General features: G+C 40.4%; 1 protein-coding gene across 1 annotated transcript in view; it reads right to left on the bottom strand.

The window, feature by feature from the left end:
- LOC132008350 (very-long-chain 3-oxoacyl-CoA reductase) overlaps positions 1-19,704 on the bottom strand; it is a 160,672-nt gene that overhangs the window by 58,558 nt on the left and 82,410 nt on the right. Inside the window, exon 4 of the mRNA XM_059386869.1 lies at positions 1,680-1,787. Coding sequence (XP_059242852.1) covers positions 1,680-1,787 — 108 coding nt within the window. The remainder of the gene's footprint in view (positions 1-1,679; positions 1,788-19,704) is intronic.

The following is a 19,704-nucleotide window of genomic DNA, read 5'->3' as shown; positions in this document are numbered from 1 at the left end:
TGCCACGGGCTCTCCCAGAAGCGGGAAAGTAGCAGGGTGGGTAGGAAGGGCACGGGGCTATGTGAAACAGACCAGGCAGGAGCGGAAGCAGATAGCATGTCAAAGTCAGGAGGAACTGCAGGTCCAAGGTTACGGAAGTAGGCTATGTGCATTTAACTCGTTTCTTTTCTTGCCTTAGGCAGAAATTACATAAAAGACCATTCTTTTATAGAATGAAGAAGGGAGGTAAGGTCTTGACTAAAGAAATGTTAGGAAACTTTAAAAAAAAATATTTTCTCTTTATTTCCCTCCTTTGATAATCCCTCAAAAGAAAACGATGGCAAATTACCAGGTTAACACCAATTTAGCCAGTGGGATAAAGAGATTTAGCGAAGAAGCAACTTTTTTCCAAACTAGATGCTGTTTCTTTCTGGAAAGGACTCAAAAAATGGTGGGTAACTTTCCAAAGCCCCCATTTCCCCTTAAAATCTGGTGAATCTTTTCCATAATAATTTCCAACACTTGTCCCACCTCAGCAAAAGCACTGGTTTTTCATAATGAAAGAAAGAGAAACATGGCTGAGGTGTAACAAAAGGGAGGAGCAGACTTAGGAAAAACAAACAGAATCCCCAACTGTATCACTCAGTTCTCATGAGACCTTAGACAAGTCTCTCGGCCACGTGTTCGCAGCTTTGGTGAGCTCATTGCCAGAGTACTAAAACTGGTTCAGGGGTGGGCAGTGTGAGATCTTATGCTTTGTCTGTCAAAGCACAGAGAGAAGACATACAGTGTACCTGTGGTGTTAAAATTTCATGAGAGGGGGCGCCTGGGTGGCTCAGTCGTTAAGGCCTCTCTCTTCGGCTCAGGTCTTGAACCCAGGGTCCTGGGATCAAGCCCCCCGAGTCAGACTCTCTGCTCGGCGGGGAGCCTGCTTCACACAGCACCCCCCTGCCTGCCTCTCTGCCTACTTGTGATCTCTCTCTCTCTGTGTCAAATAAATAAATAAAATCTTAAAAATAAAAATTTCATGAGAGGGAAGATGAGAGGAAAATAATGTTGAAAAAGCCTCTTTCGATAAGAGGAGGGTAGTTAACAAACAGAAAGCTGAGAAACACTTCCCTTAGCCTTCATTTCTTCAACTATCAAAAAGGGTCAGCATCACCCACCTTAAATAATTATTATGTTATAACCATATCTAAATATACACAAAAGAGGGGCACTTGGGTGACACAGTCAGTTAAGCAGCCGGCTCTTGATTTTGGCTCAGGTCATGATCTCAGGGTCCCAGGACCGAGCCCTCCATCGTGCTCTGAGCTCTGTGGGAAGTTCTGCTTGAGATTCTCTCCCTCTACCTCGGCCCCTCTCCCACACATGCATGCACATGCTCTTCCTCTCTCTGTCTCTCAAATAAACAAATCTTTAAAAATACATACATCTATACAAAAGAGAATGAGAGACAGAAAATAAAGCAGACAGAGAAAATAACCAAAACTGTAAAAAGTCATTAAAACACAACTAAAAACAAAGACCCAAATGTATATAATGTCATCTCACAATCAATTGTAATAAAAAGACAATTTTCTTCTCACTACTCATTTTACTGACTGGATACCTAAGATCTAAAAAGAAAGCATACAGTCATAGTAAAAGTGAAATAAGAAAGTGCAAGATGAAGCTATAAATGTGGCAAAGATACAAACCTAAAACACCAATTTTAAGACCTGCCAAGCTTGTTTTAATTTTATCATAAATATCTTCTGATGCAAAGTCAACAGCAATGGTTCTTGTTTCCACCTTGAATTTTTCTCCTAGAGAAAAAAACATAAATAGAGAGAAGGAAAATTATAGCATGGCAATTAAGATTAGAGCACTTTATGACACCACCTATTCAAACTCTTCCCCCCGTCCCAGTCTGATATGAAATTTAGACCAGAATCATGTTAAGCAATCATGAGACCATCTAAGAGATGATACAGAGTCAACACAATAATCCCACAATAAAAATTCCAATGTTGTTCTGGAGCTGGCTGAATGTTCCTTAATCAGTTCTCCTTCTATAAATCAATAATGACTCCTTTTTAGACCCTTAGGTACAAATAATAATACATGTTTCATACCATAATGTTATATACTCTTTAAATATCACTGATTTTGTGACTTTTAATTACAAAGTGATACTTCATAATTTCAGACAGAAGTGTTTATGTTGCAAAATGTTTTAAACAGTGATAAATAAAAATCCATCTTATTAAAATGGAAAGAAAATGAATATGATCATCATGGAATTTAACGCCTTGGTTAATAGTTAATGGTCACCACATTAAAAACACCCACAAAAAATGCACAGTGAACAGAGCTACAAAGTGACAGAAGACAGACCTCGTTGTTCTGCTGTGCTCAGGACGACGGAAGTACACACAGAGCTAATAGAAATCACACATTGAGAAACGGGACTCTGAAGAAACCAACTTATTGATGTAATGTCAAATGTTACTTTCACTCTCTTTCGTGAGCGCATTTGAGAAGGCATGAACTGTGAGGTCTTCCAGTCACGGGTACCAATTTTATTTTCATATCTATTTGCTAAATAACTGAGTAATAGTCACATATCCTCCAAGAGCCTCAGCATCCTCTGAAAATGAAAATGAAAGTAATGCTACCCAACCCATGATCCAAGGCTCAAATATTATCTGGTGGTATACAGAAGGCACTCCATAAATGTTAAGTCTCCTCTCTCCTCCACTAACCCCACACTTACTTCACCTAGTGCAGTTCAGGTGGCTAAAAATGTTTACTCTTTGGAACTTGATGAGAATTCAAAAGAATTAATTTAAAAATCCTGCTTCCAAAAAATAAATTTTTCTTCATTCAAAGTCGATGTTGGCTCATCTCAGAGTATGGAATGTTACTCCATATAGGACGCTACCGTTCTTGATCTAAAAGGAGTTCTGCCTACAACCGAGCTGGTTCACAAGAGTTCTGGTTCTTAGTCTTAGTGAGAAGAACTGACCTGAGGTAGGAATCCATGAATTAACTGGAGAGGAGAATATGTAACCTAGAAAATTCCGTATCTGGTGTTGGGGTGCCTAGGAGACTCCATGTGCCTTTGGCTCAGGTCACGATCCCAGCATCCAAAGATCAGGCCCTACGTCAGGCTGCCCCACTCAGCAGGGAGTCTGCTTCTCCCTCTCCCTCCCCGTCCCGCCCTCTTCCTTCTCTCCTCTCTTACACTCACGCTCTCTCAGATAAATAAATAAAATCTTAGAAACACACACCTACAATTCCATAATAAATGAGTTACTGTATGTGTTCATGTAATGGGGAGCCACAGACTAGGCTGTCACTTCACAATAGCTCATCCAACAGGTCTTACTATAAATGCTTCCCAGGATTTACCACCAGTAAGTAGAGAACACTGCCCTTATTAGAGCCACAGATTCTCAAGGAAAAAAAAGACCCAAATCAAAAGGCTGAAGGATACCTTTTATTAAATGTAAAACTTCATTCAGGAATGAAATGAGATAAATTTATCTATATATCTTGAGATAAACAAAGTATGCTTCCACACAAGTGCTATAGATTGACTTTAAGAAAATTCTCTCTAGTAATAAAAGCCACCTCACAACTCCTGAATCAGATTTACTCTTTTAAATCTCACAGGATTTGGTGGAGGTACTTATAATGTAGAGTCTTGTATAGATAGGCTGCTAAACATATTCAGAGGCCCTTTTGGAAAGAATGTCATTTTATTTAGTAAGAACCCCCAAGTAAGCTTCTCTTTGTACTCACATTTGGATAAGCAAAATGGCTACTGATGCAAGCTCTTCAAAATAAATCCAATTTTTAACTTGCTCCTGGATTGCCCTGAATCATGTCCTAGTTCAGTTAACACTGCTTTTCTACCTTTTTGCCACTGCCTCCAGCACGAGCTGCTGCTTCTGCAATGTAGGACTGTCTGATCACCTCCCCAAGCCCCTCACACACTCTCAGAGCTCCAGCTGGCTTTGGTAAGAGTCACAGTCTGTGGCAATGGCCTAATAGCACTCTGAACTGACCTCCACCTCCCTACTCTTCTCACTGTCCCGGGCTCTAGCCATACAGGCCCTGAGCATTCTCTCTCTCTTTTTTTAAGATTTTATTTATTTGAGAGAGAGGGAGCATGTGCACACGTTATGGGGGGTGTGGGGAAGGAGGAGAGGAAGAGGGATAAGTAGACTCCCCGCTGAAAGCAGAGCCCTTTGCAGGGCTCAACCCCAGGACCCTTGAGAGCATGACCCAAGCCCAAATCAAGAGTCCAATGCTTAACAACTAAGCCACCCAGATGCCCCTTGAGCAATTCTTTAAACTCAGAATAACCCCCAAACACATTCAGGGCTTTTGCACTTACTGTTCCCTCCGCCTGTAATGCTCTTCCGTATCCCTTGTTTCTGTTGGGTCTTAACACAAATGTTACCTCCTCAGGGAAGCTTTCTACTCCTCCATAGCATGCATGCCTTGCCCCCACCCCCCAGCCCCGGCTTTATTTCATTCCATGGCACTTAACCATCTTCTTAATAACACATGCGCATTTGTTATCTGCCTCCACCAGAATCAAGCTTTGTGATGACAAGAGCTTGGGTCTATTTTATTCAGTTGTTCAACAGTATCACAAAGGATCCAGGGTCTTTCCTCCCTCCTCTCTTATTCCGTTAGGCTGGCTCCCCATCCTGGTTTCATGAGGGCCAGTGCCCTTCCAAGTATCCCATACAGATGGCAATGTGCAATGGCAGAAATAGGACAACCTCTTATATTTCCCTTTTATAGAGTGAGGAAAACTTCCCCCAGAGAGTCCAGCAAACTCCCCTCACATTTCCTTTCCCAGAATTAGGAGACCTGGTCCATAGCTGGGCTTCACGAATTCCGAGTACTTTCCCCACTACCATCACCAAGTTGAGTGAGACCATGTACAGAAGAACAGGACAGGACATACTTCACTCTCTGGGTCCAGGCAATTAGGAGAGAATTCTGATGAGTGTTCCAAAAAGCTGAGATGGGAGGTAACTGGCTTCTTTAGGGAACTGAGGAAATAAATCCAGGCATCTCCTCCTTCCCCATAACCACCAGCCCTCACCTGACCCTGCCAGCAGAAGCCAAAGCAGACGAACGACGAAAAAACATCCTCTAATTTTAGGATGTATCAAAGCACCTGGAACACAAGGAGATACCCATAATACAGCTTTCATTGCCACCTTCCCCCTCTCCCTAAACCCTGGCTCTTCTTAAGACCACCATAAGTCCACACCACTCAGCAACAACCCACTGATGGGGAAGAATAAGAACTTGATCAAAGACTTAGAGAGGTTACTTTTGAGTACTCTGATCCTTACCCACCACAAAGGCACAAGGCATGACAGCTGTAATTAAATAAATAAAATATACTGTAAGTGTAGGATAAAGACAAACAATGAATTTGGGTATTCCTATGGAAAGACACAGCCCCTCAAATGTCCCTTCGAGGAAATTCTGGTTGCCCCAGCTGCAAGAGCGTCATCCGCAGACAGAGTTCAGGTACCAGGCCCTTTGGGGACTGCCTCGGTTTCAGAGAGCTGCCCGGACCCAGATCCTGCCTCTCCCATAACATCCACATCCAATGACTGACCGAGGTGGGAGTATAAAGCCATTGGACAGCTTGTACCTGCCAGTTTCTGATTCCAAATTATGGTCTATTCACTATCCTATTTTCTGTACTTTCATCATGCCCTGGTTATAATTATTCTAGCTTTAAGACAAGTTTTAATATTTCTAGTGGTGCAATTTTCTTCATTATTATTCTTTCAAAAGTTTATTGGTTATCCTTACTTGTTTAGTCTGTTTTCACTGGGGTTACATTAAACATTTCAATTAAATTTATGAAGGATGACAATGTAGCATTCCCTCCAGGCTCACCATTTACTCAGTGTCTCAGGGTAAAATCTTGTGGTTGTAAATTCTTTAAGAAAGTAAAGAACTAAAGGATGCTGTTATTAGAACGTTACATACCATTTTGCAAAGATACTCAACACTGTTGATTATTCCTACCGTCAAACCGCTTGGTATTTGAAATTGAATAGGCTGGCATCCTGCTATTTACAATTGTGGCCAAATACAATTGTGCCCTCCTCCCTTTTTGCAGACTGAAGTGATTCTGAGATGGCCTTGGCCCACTGTTTCCCGACCTAGTGGCAAAGACCAAAACCTAAGAAGCAAAGAGCTGATGAGTGGTATGAGCTGTTCATGGCAGCCAACTCACCAGAAATGGAGGCAGATAATCAGCTCTGGCTTGAAGGGAACACAGCTAAGAAATAGCTGAGATGATACCATTATTCCTTTGTATCTACTAGTCCACTGAAAGCTACCCAACTACAATAGCAGAATAAGAGGAAGAAATATTATTTATAACTATAGAGCTAATAACACCGAATACCCTCCCAGCTCCAAGACACTCCACCACTTCCAAGTATGGATGTCCTGCTCCTCCAGTTACATGGCTGATTTTTACTTAGAGGATTATAAATCAGTTCAAGGTCAAATATTGAAAGGACAGAGAAGAGACTGCACTTATAAGTAGCCTCAAGATGTTGCTAACACCTCTCAGTATTAAAACTTACACACCTTTAGGTTCATGCCTACAAATATTCTGAAACATATTCAGAGTAGCCTTTTGTTTAACATACTTCTAGGTCTGGCCATCATCATTATTTTTATTTTGCTCAAAAAATTGACATCTCTTAACTTTAACAGTCTTCCCCTAAGAATAATTGTTTAAGTCTTAGGAAGACTCCTCATTTTTCGTCTTGGTGCCTAGGGGAAGGGGGGGCCTGAGAATGTTAGAGAAGAGACCTAATGTACATAAACTCATGCACCATTAATAATTTTTCTATTAATAAAACAAAAAAATATTAATTCTCCTTTGTCCCTACATCTGTTCCAAATAAACAATCTGCTTTTCCCCTTAAGTTCCAGGTGCTATCCATTATGAAATTCTTACTACATTTCACTCTTCCCCATCTTTTCCATATTATAAATTTCATCATTTAAGATTCAAGTTATGTCACCAGCCCTGTGGACTGTCTTTTCAGGATTCCCATTTCCTCCAACATAAAACTACTTACTTACTCTCTAAGCTATGTTCCTAGAGACCTTCTATATATCCTTAGTAAACTCATAATATATTATGCCAACAGTCCATTTCCTAACAAACACAGATCATTCTCTGTCATCTTTGTATATCCAGCACCCAGCACAAGGCCTGCTGAGGCCTCACTCAAATGTCTGCTGAGTGAGTAAATACATCAAGGCTGACACAGCCAATTTATTAAAATCATCTTCTCAGTAACTTCTTAAACTCTTTCTTATAGAAATAAAACTATGTGCTGGTAATAGACGTCCATTATGAGGCATAAAAACATAAAGTTCTTACTATTAGGCATTTGAAAGTATTAAGATAAACTGAGAAACATCTCAGTCCCTCGATCTGCCCTGCATGGGTTGGACTATCATTCTCATAGAGGCGGAAACATTTTAGAGTTGTAGAAAACCATCCAGTCTTGTGAATAAAGTACTCTAGGAGCTTAACACAGGACACAGAGATGAAGGTTGAAGATAATTTTAGTCAAGGACCACTCTCCCTAACCCCAGTCCTGAAAAAGATAATTAGGGGAGAGGAGCGACTCTTGGGGAAATGGCACTATACTCAACACCTACCAATTTTGGCTTTTAAAATCTAAATTCATTAAACGCAATTCAGAACCATAAAAATATCTTGCATGTTTCAAAAACCCCTCTGTTTTCACATAAAATGTTTTAGAGTATTTACAAACGTAAAAAGCACAATGAGTCTTTTGTACTTTCTCTAATTTTAAGGGGAAAGCAAAGAACAAAATGTCCCCTAACTAAATTCCCTCTACTTCCCTCCTTTTGCTGTTTTCCTTTTTGGGCCTGAGATCTTACCATCTCCCTCCACCCCACCCCTCAGGGTGAGATACCTCTCCACGGAGAAAGCCTCCCTTGTGTAGCTATGGAGAAACGGTGATTGTGCCCTAGAAGGGAATAATTCATCTGACTCCATTTTTAAAGACCCATTTAATTATAATTATCAGAGATGCTACACAAATAATGGTCCATTTCTTTTTTTCATTGCCCTTGAAAACACTCTCATGATCATTTTAATCTCATATGAAGAGACCCACTTCCAGTCAAAAAAAAAAAAAAAATCCATTAATACTATCACCAGGACTCCATCCCAAACCAACTATTTCTTTATTTTAAGCCAAGGTTATTATATTTTGTTCATTACAGGCTATTTAACTAGAACAACAACTGAAATAAATAAAAACCATATACAATGTGAATTTGTTCTATTGAGAGCACATGAATAGATTCTTTTCTTTTGAAAGCCTGAGTTCAACACTGAGTTCAGGTGGGCAAGTCACTTTCGAAAAAATTTTCAAGTAAGAATGTTTATTTTCTAAACTTGGGGAATAAATTATCAAAACATAACAAAAGTCTGCTAATGGAAACATCTGATTTTTATGTTCTGAGGTGAGAAAAAATGCAAAAGGTATTCCTAACATTACTAAAGATTCCAAGATGATGTCATTAATATGATGTAATAAGCAGAGTGTTTGTGTCCCTCCAAATTCATGTGTTGAAGCCCGACCCCCCCAAGCAATGGTATCAGGAGGCGGAACCATGGGGAGGTAACTAGGTTCTGATGAGGTCAGGAGGATGAGGTTCTCCTGATGGAATTATTGTCCTCTTGAGAAGAAGACAGAGAGAGCTCTCTCCTCACAGGCATGCACCAACGAAAGGCCATCTTCTCATCAGTGTGAAGGCAGCCATCTAACAGGGGCCCTCACCAGGAACTGAATCTGCCAGAACCCTGATCGGGGACTTCCCAGCCTGCAGAACTGTGAGAAATAAATGTGTCTTCTTTAAGATAGGTGGACCATGTCATTTTGTTACAGCAGCCTGAGCTGACCCAAACATAGTTTGTTCAAAAAAGCGTGGGATGCAATTAGACACCCTGGACGTGGCTGTCAACTCAGCCACTTGTTGGCTGAGGGCCCTTCACTCAAGCCTTTTCACCTGCAGGAATCCCCTTACTGCAAGAAATAATGCCCACCCTACAGAGTTCTTGTGAGTATGTGAGAATGTATGAAGGCAGCTGTCAAGTCTTACACAAATGTTTGCTTTCCGTAGACCTGTCAGCATCTAAAAGAGGACCACATCACATACAGTTGTTTCTGTCCTCAACAGCGCAGGCTGCCACACGAATTTTCTGCACCATTCACTCTTTCCTCTTTGCATCAGCTGCATAAGCACATCCAACTCTACTCTAAAAAGTGACTTCTTTATTACTATATTATTCATGGAATCAATGGTCATGTTATGCTATTTTTAGAAATGCCTTTTGTGTCCAAGGATTTCTTTGACTCAATCTGCCTGTAATTAACCTTTGAATTACTCTGTTTTATTGGTTCCAAAAGGCACATTTTTACTCACTTTTTTGTCTCTGAAATCAGGATGCCATACACTTGATGCCATGCCAGTTTAACCGGTGACTTTTCTTTCTTAATGCTTACAAGCTACCTCATTGTTTCATGATCACTGATGTCTCGGATTTGATGAAAGAACCCGAGAACTCTGCTGACAACCCAGCCTTCTCCTTAATGTCACAAAACGAAGCGAGGGCAGCTTCCAAATGCAAGATTTTCTGGTTTTCCGGGTGCCTACCCCGCCAGCACCACTTTTCATGAAGGCAGATTTCCCATCCTAAACTAAGACCCGAAAGCCTCAGCGTACACTCATTCATTTACTGGGGGGCACAGGCATTTGCAAACCAAACAAAGCATCTCACTCTCTAAACTGTCAGCTACGAGAGGAGTGTCCATGTCTGGGTCTTCCTCTGCCACCACACACTCAGAGCCCAATAGGCCCTGATTCCACTTTAGGAGTTCAGTATCTATGTTTTGACTAAGTAAATTCGAAAAGTACCCCCTGAATCGTGCACGCCTATCAGATTTCAACCTGAGTGGAACAGCAGATATTCTTAAAGAGGTCATATTTTGGTGAAGGAGATCTGCATGAACCCAACTGTTGCTCATTTATATGAACGAAAAGTGCAAAGAGAAAGCAACTCACACCTGCAGAGTGGGATTTTAAATAGGAGGTGACATTTGTGTGGAGTCCTTGTGTAGGAAATTGGCCATGCCGAGAAGGGGGAGAAGTAAGCAGAGGCAGAAAGTGGGGGAAAGGAAAATCATGTTCTAAGAATTCCTGTGGATAGAGTATATAGTGCACAGGGAGGACGGGACAGAAAGTATTCTGTAGCAGGAAGCTGGCAGAGGTTTTATGGGCCAAGATAATAAATAGGACTAGAGACATAATTGGCAAGGCCTATGCAAACAAAATAAAAAGTGGGGCCCCTGGGTGGCTCAGTGGGTTAAGCCACTGCCTTCGGCTCAGGTCATGATCTCAGGGTCCTGGGATAGAGTCCCACATCGGGCTCTCTGCTCAGCAGGGAGCCTGCTTCCTTCTCTCACTCTCTATCTGCCTGCCTCTCTGGCTACTTGTGATCTCTGTCTGTCAAATAAATAAAATCTTTAAAAAAAAAAAAAAAGTGGGGTCCCTTGTTCAAAAATTATTATGAATTTCAAGATGACCACAGCAGAGCATCAAACTAAGTATGGGACCTTCTAAGTGGGAATGCAGAGGCCACACACCTATGACGGCAGCCCTATAATGAGGCTACTCCACTGGAAAGTGTAAGATCACACTTGTACTTTAGGAAAAAATGCTAGTGGCAGAAGAAAGGACACACGGCCTGTTATGAAAAATGGTGGGCAAAAAGGACAAAACCCAGCAGCTTCTGCTCTAGTGCCATGAGGAAGGAGGGCCCCAAGGAGAGAGGCAGGCAGGCTAGGAGACTCTTCTGAGTTAGGGTCTGATTAGATACACTGCGTTAGGGAAGAGGACACAATGGTTTTATCCTTTTGGTTTAGAAATCTGGTAAATAAACTATCATATCTTAGAGCCACAAGAGTCTTCACAGTTTTACGTCTGAGGCAATGTTCGTATACTTACATCTCAGTGTTTTTTAAAATCATAAAAAATTCTTTAAAAAAAAAAAAGAAGAAGAAGAAGGGGACTCTTGGGTGGCTCAGTCAGTTAAGCATCAGCCTTGAGCTCAGGTCATGATCCTGAGGTCCTGGGATTGAGCCCCACATCTAGCTCCCTGCTCAGTGGGGAGCCTGCTTCTCCCTCTCCCCACCCTGCTGTTTGTGGTCTCTCCCAATTTCTCTTTCTGTCTCTCAAATAAATCAATAAAATCTTTAAAAATTTTTTAAAAATAAAATCACCCAAAAAAGTTTGCTATTTTTTTTAGTAAAGTGAGTTTTTTCTTGAGGTAGCTCGCTTCCCTCTCTTTGTTGGCTTAAAAAAATGAAATTACTACCACTGAGATTTGGCCCAGAGTTGACCAGTTTTACAGACAGGATTATCATGAACTAAAAACCAAGTTGGCAAGCAAAAGATACATTTTTTTTAAAAACATCCATATATTCCTCCCTTTATCTTTCAAAACGAAAGAGAACTAAAATTAATTAGAAGTCAAATATCACATGGTACCTTCTAAAAATTCTGATTGAGCTACTTTTTTTTTTTTTTTTTAAGCAACCAGTTTTTATTTTAACCTGTCACTTTGTTCTCACAAGATTCTGTTGTGGTTTTGTGAAATCCTGCCACAGGAAAAAAGTATTCTTTTCAAGATCTGGGTCTCTCATTTTGGTATTTAGAAAAAGGAAGCTTAACACTTGCTTTTATTTCTTTAAAAAAAAAAAAAAGAGGAACTTTTGAAAAAATTACCATAAAATTTAAAATATCAGCTATTGAAATGAATATTTACTTTATGGCAATTAACACTTTGAAGATAAATATAGTTTAACAACATTTTGCCAAGAGTAGAACCATCTTTCTGTTCAACACGCACAAAAAAAAAGCCCTCTTCATTTAAATTGTTAAAAGAGCATAGCTTTCACATATCAAACGAAAATAAAAGCAAAAGAATGACTGATTTAGAGTCTCTTTCTCCTGCACTCTTAGAACTAAGAATAAGAACTTGATGCAAATCATCCTGACTCTAAGGTGCCCTGAAGAACCCAGAGGTACAAAGTAAAAAAACACATACAGTTGCAGCTAACATTCTACCAACTGAACAGGAGTATTACGGTCATTGATTACTGAGCATCAGCAAGACACTGAGCATCAACTAGATGCCAAGAACTCTACGAAGTGACATTACATCATTTAATCTCCATAAGAACTTACTGGTATATTGCTGAAACGTGCAAATGATTATTCCCATAAATTTTAGTTTTCAATATTTAAAAGGCCATTATTTATTCATTTGTTTTTTAATTGTGAAGTAATGTCAAGCAAAGAAAAGTTGCAAATACTCTACAAGGAACTTTCTTTCCTGAATGATGTCAGAGTCAGCTGCTAACAAGATGTCATCCATCAGCCATAAATACTTCAGTGCAAAGCGTGGTCCATGACTTTGAGGGTCGCTGAGAGTCAAAATTACTCAGATGACCATTATCTGCATGGCAGGTAAAAACCTTAACATGAATTCAAGCAGCAGCACCTAACTATATCCTTCACAGACTTGCAGTGAAAAACAAGTCATTTTGACTTAAAAATGTCCCTTGAAGAAGCAGTAAAATCATTAATTCTATTAATGATTGTACCCTTGAGGACACATCTTTTTCATGTGCTGTGTGGCAATGGGAAGTATGCATAAAGCACTTTCTCTGTGCACCTAATAGGACAGGTGTCCTGAGGAGAAACATCCGTGAAACCGAGTCATGTAAGCGGCATTAGGCCCTGTTCCCACACTGCGCCCTTTGACTTGAAAGAACAATGGGCACAAAAACCATGCTTCTTCATATTTAGCAGACATATATATATATTTTTAAAGATTTTATTTATTTATCAGAGAGAGAGGGGGGGAGAGAGCGAGCACAGGCAGACAGAATGGCAGGCAGAGGCAGAGGGAGAAGCAGGCTCCCTGCTGAGCAAGAGTCCCATGTGGGACTCGATCCCAGGATGCTGGGACCACGACCCGAGCCGAAGGCAGCCGCCCAACCAACCGAGCCACCCAGGCGTCCCTAGCAGACATATTTTTTAAAATGGAGTCTCTCATTTTAAGAAAAACAACCAACAGTATTCATTGTCCAGAAGAAAATTTGAGCTTTTAAAGCGGGGGGAGGGGGCCTGACGGGGAGCAGGCTCCCTGCGTGCGATGAGGGGCTCGATCCCGGGACCTTAAGATCATGACCTGAAAATTTGAGCTTTTAAAGTAGGTATCAGAGTTTTGGAATGCTTGCAGCTACTTTCATGTGCTTGAGAGAAAAGATTTTTCTGATAAGATTGGAGTGATATTAATAACCATGATGGCGGGGCTTGCCATTTTAACATTTGTGAGATCTGCAAAACTCAGGAAACAATACTGTCTGATGACCAAGGCACACAGTTAACAAAATCTTAACGCACAAAAAGCATGTGCAAAGTGCGAGGTGGACAAATGGATTTTAATGTAACTGAGTACGAAAATCCATTGACACATTTTCCCATTCCATAGTGCAACTAACTTTTAAGAAATCTCCCCTTATGGCGTTTTGATGTAGTATCAAAGAAGAATATCCACAATTACCTGAGGAGGCCATTCAAATCAAATCACTTGCTATTTTCCAACTACACTACCATGTAAAGCCAGATTTTCTTCTACTTCAACCAAAATAACATCACAGCAGACTAAACGCAGAAGCAGATATGCAAATGTAACTGTCTTCTACCATGCCAGATATTAAATAGATTTGCAAAAATGGAAACCGCCACTCTTGTCACTGAATTTGTTTTGTTTCAGAACCTATAGTTGTTTTTCCTGCCAAAAAAATGTTATATGAACATGCGATGGGTTTACTGTTATTCTTACATGAATTAAATAAATTTTTTTAATTAGTCAGTTTGAATTTCTAAGATAATTAACATTCACAGCTGTATCACACATAAACCAAAGCTCTTTGGAGTCCTCAGTATTTTAAGAGCTGTAAAGGGGTCCTGAGACTACAAAGTTTATGAATGTTGCTTCAGTATGTATTTCCTATAGTCTCGAAAACTCAGCCTTCAAAATCAGGAAATTAACACTGATGCATTACTGCCTCTAGTCCTCGGAGGCTGATCGAGTTTCACCAAATGTCACAACAATGTCCTTTACAGAGAAAGGATCCAAATCAGAATCACCAGACACACATTTAGCTGCCATGTTTTGTTTAGCCTCTTCCAATTTGGAACCACTTTTCAGCCTTCTCTTGACCTTTATGATTTTGACACTTGAAGATTACAGGCCAATTACTTTATAGAGCATCCCTCAACTTAGGAGTTTGTGTGTGTGTGTGTGTGTGTGTGTGTGTTCCTGCATGATTAGACTTAAGTCATGCATCCTTGGCAGGACTATCCTAGAAGTGGTACTTCTCACTGCATCCTATCAGGTGGCACAAAGTTTCAACTGTCCCACTACTGACTAAAGATAACTCTCATCTCCTAGTAAGGAGGTATCTGTCAGGCTCCTCCCCTGTAAAGTTACTATTTTTCCCTTTGTAATCAACAAGGATTTTGGTACTCTATAGGGGGATACTTTGAGACTATATAAAATCCCATTTTTTTCTTTTTCTTATTTAAGTCTAATTAACACACAGTGTTATATTAGTTTCAGGTGTACAATTTAATGGCTCAACAATTCTATATACTTCTCACTGCTCATCAAGATAAGTATACTCTTAAGAGATATTCCAGACTCATCTTCCATTCTCCCAGCCCCAGTCCTGAACTAGCCATTTCTCCAAGGGCCCCTGGATCCTTAATTAGAAAACATACCTAAAACCAAAATGTGGGTCCTGAGTTTATTCATTGCAGTTGGGGTGGTTCCTGCTCCCAGGAAGGACTATAAGCCTTAGCAACCAATATTGGCAGTGTCAACACTGCCTCGACACAACACAAGCATATACTGGGGACTGTCCCACAGAGCAGCAACCAAGACACATCACCGAAGATGCTTTTGCAGAGAAGCCAAAGATGCAGTAGTTAGGCCTTGGGGGTCTCCTCCAGAGTTCAGAACAATGTAAATCATCTTACATGCTAAACACACAAATGTTTTGATAGTACTGAGTAATAAAGGCCAATAAAATACTGTAAGTTAGGCTTTAGTTTCAGAAGAGATAGCTTTGTGGCCTTTACTTGGTGGATAAAAATGTAAATAAATATTTGAGCTTTGTAGGAGCAAAACAAGCTCTTGGTTACTTCTTTGCATGCTAAACATATATAAGCAACTCTATACTTTGCCCAGAGCATTTCCAGAAAGTGTGCCAAACAGATATTGAAAAGTAAATCCCATCTGCCCACAGAAACAATTTTACAATTGGAATTTCTGTTACTAAAATCAATCATAGCTAAGCCTAATAATATACCATAAATACACAAACATACAATACCATTAGCTTCTATAATTTAAAATAGTAAAACTGTGGTCCCAAATACTGATTGTCTTGAGGACCCAATTTACCATGAAGTGTGTGTATGTATGTGTATATGTGTATATATGTGTGTGTGTGTGTGTGTGAATATATATGTGTGTCTGTGTGTGTGTGTATATATATATATATATGACCTACAATATATAAAAGTGTATATAATTTTATTTATTTAAAACACATTAGTTAGTCCCATTTATCTTAATATATAATAAAACCGCCTTCTTAGAATTTAGGGGAATGATCTGGACAGTATGGGCCTTTAAAAAAGAAGCTCAGTGAAATATAGGCTAAACTTTCTTTCATATTAATCGTATTTCTCTATAGCTGGCAGGTGCAATATCATTTCCATTACCCATCTGGTTGCCTCAAAGTCCTGTAGTAGAAGCTCAACAGATATTAGAATGAAGGCAAAACTTTCCTCAGTACTTAAAAACAGATGAACCAAGATTGATGCTAGGCCATAATGGCAATATACATTAGCTGAATCAAAGCAGTTATCAGAGGACTCCCCGATTCCGTAAAATTGCAGGCAAAATATTCTATGTGTAAATTGACCCTTGAACAACAAAGGCAGATGTGCCACCTACTGAGCCACCCGGTGCCCTACTTTCTGACTTTCTTAATAGCATTTTCTATTCTCTAGCTTACTTTATTGTAAGAAAGAGTATATAATAGATATAAAACACAAAATGTGTTGGGGCGCCTGGGTGGCTCAGTGGGTTAAGCCGCTGCCTTCGGCTCAGGTCATGATCTCAGGGTCCTGGGATAGAGTCCCGCATCGGGCTCTCTGCTCAGCAGGGAGCCTGCTTCCTCCTCTCTCTCTCTGCCTGCCTCTCTGCCTACTTGTAATCTCTCTGTCAAATAAATAAATAAAATCTTTAAAAAAAAACACACACAAAATGTGTTAATGGACTTTATGTTATTGGGAAGGCTTCCTGTCAATAGGTTATTAGTAGTTACTTTTTTTTAAGATCTTATTTATTTATTTGACAGACAGAGATCACAAGTAGGCAGAGAGGCAGGCAGAGAGAGAGGAGAGAGGAGTAAGCAGGCTCCCGCCAAGCAGAGAACCCGATGCGGGGCTCGATCCCAGGACTCTGGGATCATGACATGAGCAGAGGCTTTAACCCACTGAGCCACCCAGGTGCCCCAGTAGTTACGTTTTTGAAGAGACAGAAGTTACATGTGAATCTTTGACTGAATGGGGGGGTCAGCACCCCTAAGCCCCACATCGTTCATGGGCCAACTGTAAACATACATATTTTTATAGGGATACATTTTTGTATCTTTTTGATTCACAAAAAAAGCTCTAGGACCCTCAAAAGAGTAAAAATTTTTGGTCTAACTACTCCCCAGAAATAACTACTCTGAACAGTCTGGGCTACAAACTCCCAGACCTTTTTTGATACATACCTACATATGTTCTATGTTACATACATACAAAATTTGCTCATGAGTTGAGCATTTGGGGGTTTTGTTACTGCTGTTTTGCAAAAGGAACACCAGAAGTTCTCGAATTAAGCTACTTTACAACTTGCATTTTTTTTTTTTTTTTTTTTTTTTTTTAAATACAGATGGCCTTCCGGGACGCCTGGGTGGCTCAGTTGGTTAAGCGACTGCCTTTGGCTCAGGTCAGGATCCTGGGATCAAGTCCCACATGGGGCTCCCCCGCTTGTCCTTGCTCTCTCTCTCTGTCAAATAAATAAAATCTTAAAAAAATAAAAAAGATGGCTTTACAAAGAGACTTTTAAAAATGACTGACTGATTGATTGATTTGAGACAGGGAAGAGAGAGGGGTGGAGAACACGAGCACGGGGGAGAAGCGAAAGTAGATAGAGAAGCAGCCTCCCTGCTAAACTGGGAGCCCAACATGAGGCTCGATCCCAGGACTCTGGGATCATGACCTGAGCCAAAGGCAGTCGCTTAACCAACTGAGCTACCCAGGCACCCTCATATATATAGACCTTTTTAATTATACGGAATAGCTGGTCCATAATTTATTTAACCAATCATTCAAAACATGAGCAAAGATCAAAGGAAGAATTTATTATACTGGAGAAGGGGAATATATCATGGCAAGTTAAAAAAAAAAAAAAAACAGAATGCCAATGAATTCAGGAGAACTTTTATAGGTCACCAAGACCTTATTAAAAACAAAAACAGGGTTGGCTCAGTCCTTAAGCGTCTGCCTTCAGCTCAGGTAATAATCCCAGGGTTTTGGTCCTGGTCCTGGGATCAAGTCCTACACCGGGCTCCCTGCTCATCAGGAAGCCTGCTTCTCTCTCACCCACTCCCCCTGCTTGTGTTCCCTCTCTTGCTGTGTCTCTCTCTGTCAAATAAATAAAATCTAGAAAAACAATGAAAAAGACAAAATAAGGATGGAGAAACTACAGAATGTTTACACGTTAACCACCAACACCAAAAGCAGTTTGACCAAAAAGAGTTTGGGGTGCAACTAAGGCTAACCTCCTCACATATGCCCCTCGCCCCTCTTCCGGGATCCCTCCCCATGCTGAAGACATGATTAAAAAAAAAAAAAGAGAAAAAAATCCCACATATACAAATAAAATATGCAAAATAAGTTCCAATCCAAGAGGGGGTTACGTGTAATCAAGCCCACATCAAGACAAGGTCTGGGGAAGAATCTGAGAATGGCTGTACCATAGGCAACAAAGGCATAAAGTCATAGAGGAGAGAATTTGAGGAATACATTAAAGAGCCATACTGAGCCAAAGCGTTCAAGAGTATTTGTGAACACTGGTCCCTATTTTACCCCCGTAACTATGGTCAAGCAGGTGATAGATCACATGGCTGCAGTTTATTTTATTTTTTTAAAATATTTTATTGATTTGAGAAAGTGAGCGAGCAAGAGAACACAAGCAGGGGAAGGAACAGAGGGAGAGGGAAAAGGAGATGCCCCATCGAGCAGGGAGCCCACTGTGGGCCCCGATCCTAGGACTCTGGATCATGACTTACTGAAGACAGATGCTTAACCAACCCAGGGGGTTCCGCGGCTATAGTTTCAATCATCCATACCAAGGTCTGGAAGGAATCACTGACCAAGAAGAGGTAAAAGCTCCCGTTCTCATTGTCCGGTGTATGAGCTTATCTGGTAACACAGAGTAATCTAGCTCTTTCTATCTCCATTGAGGCTTGGGCCCTGTCTTTGCACGAAGAGGACACTGGAATATGGAGCCGCTGACACACATTCACATAACTTCTCATTTTTCACTTCCATAAGCAACATTCTGTAAGTGAATACCTGCATACAAGTCTCTGTACAGTTATCAGAGATTTTCTGTAGAATAAACGTATAGAAGTAGAATAGATCAAAAGGTGTGTGTGTGTGTTTATAGACCGAGAACAGGAGAAAAAGGGAACCAACTTTCACTTATTATAATTCTATACAGTTTGAATTAATTAGTTGATTAATTTCAGGAAATAAGTAATGCCTTTGTCATTTTAAAAGAATAAAAGTACCTCCTCAGGTCAAGACTGGCTCCCAGGCCTATAAGAACTATCAAAAAAGCCAGGCTAGAGAGAATAAAATAGAAAAAAGAAAGTGTTCATTAGAAGCTAGAGGAGTTGCTGGAGAGATGTGGATAGAAGAAATAGGAGAGTCATTGAGGCATGTCTTACAAATGTTCACCCAAGCACAGGCTGCAGAACTGGCCAGAGGCATCAGATTGTTAGGTCTCCCCTTAAGGCTGCTCCTATCATGGACATAAACATGCCAGATGCTCTTCACGTGACACTCCTGACCACACACGCTTTCTGGCAACAGATGGCACACTTACGCAGGGAGCCTCTGGTTTTATGTTGGCTTCCTTTATGCATCAGTCACCAGGAAGCAGTTACACTGTAAGTATTAGAGCCTGCACAACCATTACACTTCTTTAAAAACAAACAAACAACAACAACAACAAACCCTGGGCATTCAATTTTGCTTATCATCATACTAAACTTGATTTCAGTCAAGTTTTCCCTTAAAAGGCATAGTCACTCGTGAGTCTCCCAGCAAAAGCAGGTTTCAGGGCCTGCAAATTTATATGCCAGTTCCTAAATCTTGGTTAGTTCTCCAGGAGTTCCCTTTTGAACTGAATAGTGTGGAATTTAA

Source organism: Mustela nigripes, unplaced genomic scaffold (assembly GCF_022355385.1).
Source record: "Mustela nigripes isolate SB6536 unplaced genomic scaffold, MUSNIG.SB6536 HiC_scaffold_148, whole genome shotgun sequence".
NCBI classification, from domain to species: Eukaryota; Metazoa; Chordata; class Mammalia; order Carnivora; family Mustelidae; genus Mustela; species Mustela nigripes.
The sequence above is the reverse complement of the archived record's forward strand: the minus strand, read 5'-3'. Positions and strand labels throughout refer to the sequence as shown.